Here is an 11,641-nt window from a genome sequence, read left to right on the forward strand (position 1 = left end):
CGTTTTTCCTTTCACCTTCAAGTCTGCTTAGATTTACTCCAGCACTTTTAAATAAAACCCCAAAACCTGTGAGAAACACTGTTGGAAAAAATCTCTAGCAACTTTTGATTCAGTTGCACTAATAATGCACTTCCTGGGTCAAATATTAACCTTGGGCTTAATCAGGCCTCTGTGGGTAAGTCTACCCAGCAATGAAATACCTGCAGCTAGCCGGTGTCAGCTGACTTGGGCTGTGGAGCTGTAAAATTGGTGTATAGATGTTTGGGCTTAAGTTGGAGCGTGAGCTCTGGGATGCTGCGTGTGGGGGGGAGGGTCCCAGAGCCCACGCTTCAGCCCAAGCCCGAACATCTACCCAGCAATTTTTAGCCCCCCAGTCTGAGCTCTGAAAGACTCTGTCAGCTGATCTGGGTCAGCTGCATCAGTGTTGTGGGTCTTTTTTTTCCAGTGTAGGTGTATTCTTTCAGTATGTCTACACTGCGAAACAAATCCTGAGGCAGCAAATCTCAGAGCCCAGGTCAACTGACTTGCGCTCACATTACGGGGCTACAAGCAGCAATGTAGATGATCCCACTCGGGCTGGAGCCCAGGCTTTGAAACCCAGGGAGAAGGAAGGGTCTCAAAGGCTGGAAGGTTTACACTACTAGTTTTAGCCCTGTAATGCAAGCCCTGCAAGCCCAAGTAGGTTGAGCTGGGCTCTGAGACTCACTGCTGTGGGGTTTTGCAATGTAGATGCATCCTGCGTTTAGCTGCAAAATTGTGGGCACCAGTAATTTTGATCACTAAGATGTCAGGATGCTTGAATATGTCTGCAAATAAGGGATTTGGACATATAAGGGAGATAAATACAGGTGCAAAATTGTATGCAGAGTGATTTGTACCTGCAAAATGGAAGACAGTTGCTGGACTGAACTAGCCCTATTGTGCTCTGCAGTCTGATCCAGTTTTCTATAGAGCGCTGTTCATATTAATATATTCTCAGATAGCTATACGTTCATTACCCTGAAGTTCATTATCCTTGCGTTCCTATGAGTGATGCTAGACTAGAGATTGCTCTCTTGGTAGGGTGACCAGATGAGATGAAGAAAATATTGGGACACATGGGAGGGGCATGTCGGCGGAGCAAAAAAAACCCCCAAAAACCTGAGTGCTGCCGGCGGAGCAAAATATCGGGACACGAGACAACCACCCAAATATCGGGATGGCCCCAGTTTTATCCGGACGCCTGGTCACCCTATCTCCTGGATATGTTTGTGTACCAGATTTTAAGAGTTAGGGCTTGATCCTGAGATCAAGTTGGAGGGTTTAATTGGAGGTGCAGGTGCTCAGCATATTTCTGAAGCGGGCACTTTGCATATATGTACCCAGTCTCTAGTATTTAAAGTGCCAGGATAAGGCAGTAAAGATATGAGAAATACCAGGCAAACCTGAAGTGCAATATTATAAGAAAAAGGAAAGCAAGTAGGTCAGCACCCATATCACTTATGCAATAAGTGGAAAGTATTCTTTGAATGTTCACATTCCTGTCTCACAATAAATGATTTTTCCTTCCTTTCTTCCCTAGCTTGAATTAGGCAACGTCTGTGAAGTCATGAAACTTGAATAGCAAGTTCAGCCCTATAAACTCTGAGATCCTTTTACTCTTTGAAGGAAAGAAATTTAACAGTTGGGCAGAAGCTACCTGCCTTACTTTAATAGCAGTTACATATGATGTCTGAAGCAGTATTTGTATTTAAATTGAGGTTGGTTTCTTTTATAATCAGAGAGATCTTTTTTGAGAATGTCCAGGACTTGCCCTATAAAGCCATGACTTAAATAGTTATGGGATCCTTCCAGATACATTAGAGTTTTTCTGATAATACCCAGAAATCACTGAGATATCGCATATGATTTTCAGTTGCCTAAAGCAGATTAACTGCATTGATTGCAGTCCTGGAATAAACTCTCTTCTCTGATCTGTTTGGCCAATCTTGATTCATTTCATTAAATTCATGGAACAGGTATTGGCCTCCATGTTCCCACTGGTCAGCTGAGCAGGGCCAAGAGTAGACCTTTGCCCTTTTGGCGATAGAATGGATGTATGGCTCTTTATTGATACGTTTTACTAGAAACGATTTGCCAATTGATACTGAAGTACTGAGGGTCAGATCCTCCGCTGCCATTGCTGTGCACTTGACGCACTGGGTGGGGTGTGTGAAGTGCTTTTTGCATTGTCCCAATCTGGGGGTTTTCTGCAGTGGGCAGGGCCAGCTCCAGGCACCAACCCAGCAAGCAGCTGCTTGGGGCGGCCAATGGTGAGGGGTGGCACATCCGTGTCTTCGGCGGCAATTCGGCGGCAGGTCCCTTACTACTTCTCGGAGTGAAGGACCAGCCGCGAATAGCTGAAGACTGAAGCAGCGGCGGTAGAGCTGCAGATCGTGATCGCGCGGGGGGGGGGGGTCTTTTTGCTGCTTGGGTCAGAAAAAATCCTGGAGCCGGCCCTGGCAGTGGACTGGTGCCCAACACAGGTGTTCTAGCATACACCAGCTGCCAACAGCTCCAAAGGTCTGTTACAACTATGTGAGGAAGGGAAAGCCCCAGTCATGCCCTTCAGGCTGAGCGCCAAGGAAGCATAGGCGTCCCTACAGCAGCTCCTGTACTTTCTCAGAATCCCCCTACACAGGGAGTATCCTCTTGGAGGTCAGGCCCACAAGGTTTAGAGTTGTTTGGCACTGGTGGAGCAATGCAAAGTGGCTGGAGCATGGGGTGGAATTGAGGCCTAGGAGTTCACAAGGAAACCAATGTTGTTTATTCTTGGTAGTGGGTGTTTATTGTTCATTTGCAAAAAGCTTTCTTGAGCATTGGTTTTGTCTATGCAGTGGTGAATAGGGGAGAAGAGACAACCTCCCTATTCAGAGTGGTCCATGTTATGCAGAAACCCAGCTCTAGAAGAAGAAAACTTCAGGGAAATAAAGCACAGAAATGAAGTATTGGAAATGAATAAACTAATCACTGTGATTCATGGAAGTGGACCCTTAAGCACAGTTTGTTTCAACTCATTATGTGTTTTTGCTGTAAGCATGGATACATTAAAGAATCAAAGAGTATATTTTATCTCACAGTTTGACGTCGAGTAATTTTGCAACAAGATTATAGGAAGGAGAATCAGGATTTAGCATTTTTCTGTAAAGAGATGCCCTAAAAAAGTAAGAAAAGTCACACATACCTAAACTTGGTTCAGGAAGGAAGCAGGCAGCATACAAATCAATGGCCAGTTCCTAAGAGATACTGAGAGCACCTGTCACTCCCTCTAAAATTAAGGATCCATTTGGGGTCAGGCCATAAGTGATTAAAGGTGTAGCTGGTTGAAAGGACAGGCAAAAGAATCCATGCAGCCCTATCCTAGAGCTTTCAATAGTGCCGTAGAGTGGGTGCCATTTAAAAAGGTCTCTCACTTGGAAAGGTTCTTCTGAATTAATAGAATTCCCTAATTCAGAGTTAGGGGATATCTGACGTTTCCAGATTAGTGTAATCAATGAAGTGTGCCCACAGTGTGATTATGAAAGTAATCATGCCAGGATTTCTTGGAAGAACAAAACAGCACCACAAATTAAGAACATGCATCTGAATCAAAGATATGTTCATCATTACCACTCCTGAGCTGTGAGCTCAACCACCTGGAAGAATGCTTGCTACTTGCTATCTGGTCACCCTATTGCTGAGGAGATGTCAAACAGAGGTTCTGACTACCTGTCGTCACTTTGTTCAAGAGTAGAGAGTTTAAAACTTGGTATTATGGCCTAAGCTGTAACTTGAGAATTTACTGAATCCTGTCTAAATTCTACTCAAGCTTTAACTAGATGTTTATCACCTCTTTGATTAAACATCTGTGCATACCGATCTCCGGTTGTATGTTGTGCTGTACTATGTTCTATACTGAGTAGCTGCATTTCAATAATAGGTAAAATGCAGTAATTTAGAGGGAAGTACCTTAGAGCTGAGGTCCTTCTGAATGAAAAGTGCTAAGTAATTGTAAGTAACTTCCTATTTTCTTCTCCTTACAGTCAGTAGCTTTAAATAGAAGGCATCCCCATTGCAGATACAGATTTAGTCTGCAAAGGAATCAAATGCCATGTCTGTTGATATAAATTCTGTGATTGCAAGTAAGATGGCAAATGCTTGCATGGATAATGAGTTATTTTTCTGGCAATGAAATACTAATTGTAGTGGAGGGAAAGCTTTTTAATGGAATAATCAAGGGGGTAAATATTGTCAAATTAATTCTCATAGTAAAATCGCATGCCTAGATGGGAAATTCTGCTTCCTGACTCCGAGTCGCTAATCAATAAATATCAGAGGTGAAAAGTAATTGATCATTAAGCAGCCAAAATACAATGCATGTGCCTAACTTTATACAGTCTGAGTAGCCTCAATGACTTCAATGAGATTACTCATGGCATGAAATCTTGGCTGCACTGAATTTTGCCGCTGACTTGAGTGGGGTCAGGGTTTCACTCGTAGTGTACAAACTTAAGCTTGTGCCTAAGTCTTCCCAGGATCAGGGCCTAAATAGGCAGTTTGTTTTAAGAGATGATGTTGATTTCATTTCAATCCATGAAACTAGAGTGACCAGATGTCCCAATTTTATAGGGCCAGTCCCAATATTTGGGGCTTTGTCTTATATAGGTGCCTATTCCCCCACCATCTCCGTCCCGATGTTTCACACTTGCTGTCTGATCACCGTACATGAAACAGAGGTTGAAACCATGCGTGTGAACTGAATGGCGCAGGGAGTTTATCAAAGGAATGGTCTGTTTGTAAACTCAGTATGAATAATATCATCTTGACCAGAAGGGAAATGGAAAGACACTCTCTCACTGTTCTAACTTATGCAATCAGCTTCTGGAGAAAAATGGTGATGTGAGGTTTAAAATCTGAACCTCCAATGTGAGAATTTCAGAGAGACCTCAAATAACAGAAGAAGCTTGGATGCTCCCTAGATCAGAAAGGAGCAAAATCAGAAGATGCTGTTCATGAGACTCTGCATCATTGTGATTTGGTCCCCAAAGGGGACTGTTTATATATCCTGCCAATGCCATCTCTAACAACACTTCCAGATAGGCTATAAATCAGTGGTTCTCACACTTTTGTATTGATGACCCCTTTCACACAGCAAGCCTCTGAGGGCGACCTCCCCCCCCTTATAAATTAAAATCAGGGATTTTAAATTTAATTTAAATGTAATGTGGGCATGGGGCTGACGGCCAAAGCCCCACCAGAAACAGGGCTGACAGCTTGTGACCCCCAGGTAATAATCTCATGACCCCTGAGGGGTTGTGACCCCCAGCTTGAGAACGCCTGCATAAATCAAGGCAGTACATAAGAATGCCATTACATTTAAGTTTGTTGATTTTACTTTGTTTTTCTGTTGTGTGTGTTAAATCTTGTTCTAGCATAAAATCTGTTGTTTAATTCTAATAGACCAGGGGTGCCCAATCTGAGCCTGAGAAGGAGACAGAATTTACTAATGTACATTGCCAAAGAGCCACAGTGATACGTCAGCAGCTCCCAATTACCTCCTCTCCGAGCACCTCCCACTCACCGGCTGCCCCATCGATCAGCACCTCCCCTTCCATCCCCGCACCTCCCAATCAGCTGTTCTGTGGTGGGCAGAAGGCTCTGGGGAGGAAAGGGCACTGCAGGCTGAGGGGAGGGGGCAGGAAGGGTTGGAGTGGGGGCAGGGCCTGTGGCAGAGCCAGGGGTTGAGCAGTGAGCAGCACTGGCATATTGGAAAGTTGGTGCCTGTAGCTCCAGCCCCAGAGTTGGTGCCTATACAAGGAGCCGCATATTAACTTCTGCTTGTGGCTCCGGAGCCACAGATGGCCACCCTGAGCTAGTATCTATAATTCTAGTATGTTTGCCATGCACGTGATTTCCATGGCAGAAAACATGATTTATAATGTCTTTTTCCTCTTTTGTAAGAAGTCATGGTCTTTATCACTCTGAATAAACTCCCTGCATTGTTACAAATGTGGCTCTGTATATGGCCAGCTTAGTAGCATATGGAGATTTTGCTATTACAGTACTAGGTTAAATATTACATGGCTTGGAACAATTTCTGGTGCAAAATAAGATATTTGACTTTTCATATTTTAAATGGCAATTTAATATTAGGTAAAATAATTGTGTGCCATGGCTTTTTTGGCTGTTCACTAAAATTTTTACTTCATTTTTTGCCATGATAGTCACTTTAATTGTAAGTGACCTGTCTAATTTACATTTACTCTGTCCATCACATGAGATGCATCACTGAATGAAACATGTCTTTATTTCAGTTAAAAATACATGTTGGTGTGTTCATGGGAGGAAAAGAGTGGAGCCTTTCACCCGTGCCCTGACTTTCTGTATTCTGCTGGATCTTTTGTAGCAATCAGAATGCATGTGCCATGGTCAGTAGAAAGTACCAGCTGGCTGCTAGTTGAGGTGCAGGGTACTCTTTCTCCAAAGAGCTTCAGCATGAATTCCACAGCACGTTACTGCAAGTGAAAAATCCTGTCCTTGCAGTCTGGATTCCAGGAGCAGAGGACACAGCAGGCAGCATGCTTTCTTTTATCATCCGTTTCCAGGGCAGGATTTAGTCTTTACAGCCAGATTTTGTCATGTCCTCAGACTGTGAGCTCCTTGGAGCTGGTACCTTAGGCACTTTGCAAACAGTTATCATACAGTGGGTGCTTCCACAAATAAATGATAAAATGATGTGCATTGACAAAGGGAATGCTTGCCAATTTAGGTGCACAAATGCCCCTATCTGGGTACACAAATCTCGGTATGTGCATGAATGGTGCACTCTTTTGAGGATTTGGTTCAGAATGTTTAATTACTATGGTGCGTGAACAGTAAAACTAGTCTACAAATTCAATATTTCTTCCTGGCATCAATGCGTTCAGTTTGTAAATTCTCTTTTGCACTGACATATGTTTTACAGCATTACCCACCTTGATGCTCACTGGATTAAATAAATCCCTTGGGAATGTTCATAGATGCATTTGGAGTGAAACTCATCCCTGCCAGATGCATCCTTAGCCTAGTTGGGCGTTGCCAGGGGCCAATTTGGCAGACTACAGCAGTCTTACCGACTATGCTCATTTTATGCCACTATGACACTGAAATGGTACAGAGGGGCCCCAATACCCACCCCAGCCACTCGCCTGTCTACACCTGACCCATCCTGTAATGCCCCAATGCCAGGGCTTTCTGTAGGGTCTCGTGTGCCAAACTGGGCTTGCAGCTACTTTGTTGCTGCATTAGCCTGCCCAAAGGGTTCATGACATAGGGGTAAATAGCCCAAAGGCCTGTGCACCTTCTAAGACCTCAAATAGGTCTTAAATGGAACATAGGTGCCACCTAGACGGAACGCTGGCCCTCTAAGCAAGAGTGAATTTCACTCTTGGTGTTTACTAGGGAGGTAAAAATCTATTTGCTGTAATATTCTTGGAGCTGAGCTGACTAAGGAGAATGTAAGGAGAGGAAGTAGAACTCTTGTTAATGTCTTCTGATTTTTAAAGCAAGGGAACATGACCTAATGATTAAAAACATGTCATACGATGTCTAAAAATCAATCACAAAAGCTAAAGGAAAGGTCGTATTATGAAAAACCTGTTGGCTCCACATTCTGCAAATGTGTAACGCTCAAACGCTGTGTGTAGTTCTTCACGCGTCTTTTATGTGAATTCCTCTTATGCTTAGTCATCTTACCAGACCCCCGCTGTCAGACATGCATGCTACCATTCAAGTCCATTGCTAAGCAGGGCAAAGTGTCACCCATTGCACACTCGCCTGCTACGGCTGAAAAACACGTTTCTAGGCAGGTTCAATAAATAGCAAGGATTTGCATACATTTTTCAGGCATTTCTTGAATCGGTCAAAACAGCACAATTGTACAGAAATAATTCCAGTTTTACAGTGTAGCATGTGGAAGAAACATTGTGGGTCAAAATATAGACCCTTTCTGACAACTCTACGGCACCCAACAAGTATGACTCATACTGCTACTGATGTTTTTTTAAATGGGTTTATTAATGTCTGTCCTCCTTTTACTGCTGCTGTGAGCTTGTTTATATTATAGTTTGAGTGCCCAAATCTATGCTAGATAGATCACAGAAACAAGGAAAGATACATTCCCTGCCCTGAACACTTTACAGATCTAAAACCCTGAGTCTGAAAAGACCCTTCCATATGCATTAACTTTTATACAACATTGAGTAATCTCATTGACTATTTGGGGTCTAGTAGATGGACTGCCAGACTGGGAGGCAGGGATTAGGGTTCTGTTTGCAGTTCTTCTGTGCTTCAGTTTCCTCTCAGACCCTTTATCTGTCTATCTAGACTGTGGAGAGACAGGGTGGGGAGGCAGTATCTTTCATTGGACCAACTTCTGTTGGGGAGAGAGACAAGCTTTCGAGCTTACACAGAGCTCCTCTTCTGGTCTGGAAAGGTGCTTTCAGCATCAAAGCAAAATGCAAGCTGGAACAGATTGTTTAGTATAAGTAGCTAACACATATTCTAAGGGACCATAGTGATCCACACAATAGGGCTTCTTGGCACTACTGGAACACAAATCAACTATGATGATAATCACAGTGCTGTCTGCAGGACTCTGGTCTAACTTGAGACCTCATGCAGCAAGTATGGGTCACAAGAAGCTACAAAGAGGTAGGGGAGAGGCAGGAGAAGAGATCTAATAATGAGATCAAATGGTTGCTCAGTGAAGCTCTTCTCCTTAAAAGGGATATTGAGCATAGTGCTACACTGTGCAGGCATAAAGGGGCCATGTGGGTGGATCCCTTTGCAGGCTTGGGACTGAAGGTAAGTACACATCTTGTACACATCGCTGCATAGTTAGGGTTTTGATTAAAAGCTTTAATCCACTTTTTGTAGGTGATACAGTAATTTCTTTCACTGAGTAGTAAGTAGAATAAACAGTATATATAGAAAAGGAGCTATTGGTCTTGTGCAGTGTCCATACATACTACAACCTGCCCAAAACACTATTCTAAAACAACACTATTTCAGATGTAGAAAATAACCTCCTATTTGTTTAAGCTAAATCCTTCAAGCCAAATGAAACTTGCAAAGTTCCCAGAATTACAAAAGACAAAGGTCAGATTTTCGCTTAGGAATATTTCACCTACAACACACAGAACATAAAATAGCATGTTTTGAGAGATGAAGAGAACTGCTTCAGAAACTATCTGCAGACCTTTAACAGAACTGTATTTCTGAAAAGAGAGAAAATGCAGCCCCTGGGAAATCCCTTTTTGACATATGTTTCTTACGTTCAAACATATTAATGGGCCTGCTATGCTCTGAGTCATCCAGCACAAGAGTTGCATGTGTTTCTTTAAATATACTGAAAGTAGCTGAAGGCATATATAAAGCTGCAGAGTGGTTATCTATTAAGAATCACAACAAATACCTGCATTCATTGAATTGTAGACTTTCCTGATGGAAAAGACCTCATCTAGTTTATTTGCATCATTTTATTAAAATAGATTAGCAGAGTAGAATCTGGATTGTTACACTAATTGAACATACAATTTAGTAGATGAGAGGCCCATTGTGCTGCTATCCAAGTCTCAGTGCTGTATTACAGAGAATTTGTGTGTATGCAAATAGCACATTTTAGTTTTTCTTCCTCCTGAAGAATTCTGTCAAAACTAGAGCTGGCTGAATTATCTGTAGGGAACATTTGTTGGCTATGTTGCTCTTTTTTCCATTTGCAAATAATCTGTGAGCTCCTCCTGCTTTCTGCCAATCGATTTGTTATTAATTTGGAGCCACCATTTTCAGCCGCCCGGTGGTTTGCAATCTGTTCAGTCTGACTCTGCAATTCACTGGGTATGATCGGTCACCTAAGTCACAAGGTACTATTTTTTCTACCTGACAGGATCATTGAAATTTTTTTAAATAGAAGCATGACAAATAGTGAATATTTTTGGTCCTACGCAAAGACACATGTTCACTGTAAATACTGGTAGACATATGAAACACTCATTCTACAATAAGTTCAAATGAATATTTGCAAACAGTGAGTAACAAAGGCAGGGGACGCTAATATAGTTACAATGAATAGAAAAGGACATGTTCTACATGATAGTATGTATAGCTATGATCACAGATCCATACTGGCTGGGTTAGCCTTTTTTTACTATCCCACCTATGCACTAATTCTCAGTGTTGCACAGCTGGGTTATCAATGCAAAAAAATAAAAATAAAAATCCTTGCCTCCGGTATACTGAATGGGTGGAGAAAGCCATTAATGAAGGAAAAGAAAACAGAGATAGCTGAGGGAGGCATGGGCTGCAGAAGGAAAAAGTGACAATTCTCTACTGCCTGCATGGGTCTCCATTCTTGGTGAAGCTTATCATGGGGCTATTTGTGGTCTGTTGTGGAGAGGGTGTTTGTGCATGTCCTGTCCGTCTCTTGTGCATCCATTCTGAAGAGGAACAGCTGTGTCCATTGGTCCATTTTTAGGGAAATCTCTGCATATCTTTTATTTTGTTAGAGCAGTTTTGGGAAAGCTGGACTTGGGGTGAGGGGTGTCTTTCTGCTTTGTGGCCCCATTAGGCCTTCCTTTCCTTTAAGTTCTGTTCAGCCTCGTCCACTTGGTTGCAGGACCCCATCTTTCATTGTGCTTCAGGATAGCACAAACTAAATCCACCAGCATCAAGCTATGTCCCTCCTGTCATGTTACATCTGCAGTAGACAAACCCGCTGAGCACCTGTTCTGCCCCAGGGAGAAAGGCCCTGAGGGTCAGGCTTTCTCCAAATAAACATGATCTCAAGAAAGCTGTTTCAAATGCCACCTGTGGGAGGCAGAGATGCAGGTCTCATCTCCCAGTAGCAAGTGGCCAACGACTGAGTAACAGCAAGGTCTCAGTTCCAGTCTGCCAAGTCCAACACTACCAGGCAAGTGCCTTCCATGTCTGCTGAAGCTTGGATATATAAGAACAAAATGATGATTGATGGCCACTGCATAAGCATTTGAAATTTCTGGAGGTTTCCCAGCTGCATAAAGTGCTGGTAGAGAAAATGTTAATGCCACCTTTAGGGACACGTTTTCAAAAAGAGTGGTCTCCATGCAACTTTGTAACACATGATCCAGTTTTGCCTCCATATCTATCTATTTGTGCATCTAACTACCAGACTTGGACTCATAATCAGGTAGTAAGGGGTCATGTATTTAGACTTGCGCTTACACATTCGTTGCGTGGGCACAATTTTTGTATGTAAAAATCAAACCTTTAAAAAATGGAAGATGAGGTCTCAGTCTGTATCAAAAGTTTTCTATAATCGACTTGTTGCAGCATTCTGAACTTTGGTATGAAAAATATCAGTGCTGCATGGAATGCCACAGTGATGTGAGAAAACAATACTGTAATCCCTAGTTTAATGCGTTGCTATATCGGCACCACTTTAAATGCCTAGCTGCCCGCATTGTAGGAATGTGACAGGAGAGCCATGTCACCTGCATGCCTTACTGCTAGATTATATCTGAACTGCATGCAAAGCCACATTGCATACAGTGTTGCTAGGTAACACAGCAGAATCCTATGCAATGCAGCTTGGTGCAGTGCTTGGAGCTTTACACATGCAACATTAGTT

At 42.7% G+C, this 11,641-nt stretch overlaps 1 protein-coding gene across 2 annotated transcripts in view; it reads left to right on the top strand.

The window, feature by feature from the left end:
- Positions 1-11,641, top strand: part of NSMCE2 (NSE2 (MMS21) homolog, SMC5-SMC6 complex SUMO ligase) — a 266,354-nt gene that overhangs the window by 183,661 nt on the left and 71,052 nt on the right. Inside the window, exon 7 of one of the 2 annotated variants that reach the window (XM_030553820.1) lies at positions 2,856-3,243. The exons of the other annotated variant lie outside the window; for it this stretch is intronic. Coding sequence (XP_030409680.1) covers positions 2,856-2,865 — 10 coding nt within the window. The 3' untranslated portion in view covers positions 2,866-3,243. Of the gene's footprint in view, positions 1-2,855; positions 3,244-11,641 lie in introns of those variants that run through there. 2 annotated transcript variants of the gene reach the window in all.

This window comes from Gopherus evgoodei, chromosome 2 (genome assembly GCF_007399415.2).
Source record: "Gopherus evgoodei ecotype Sinaloan lineage chromosome 2, rGopEvg1_v1.p, whole genome shotgun sequence".
NCBI classification, from domain to species: Eukaryota; Metazoa; Chordata; order Testudines; family Testudinidae; genus Gopherus; species Gopherus evgoodei.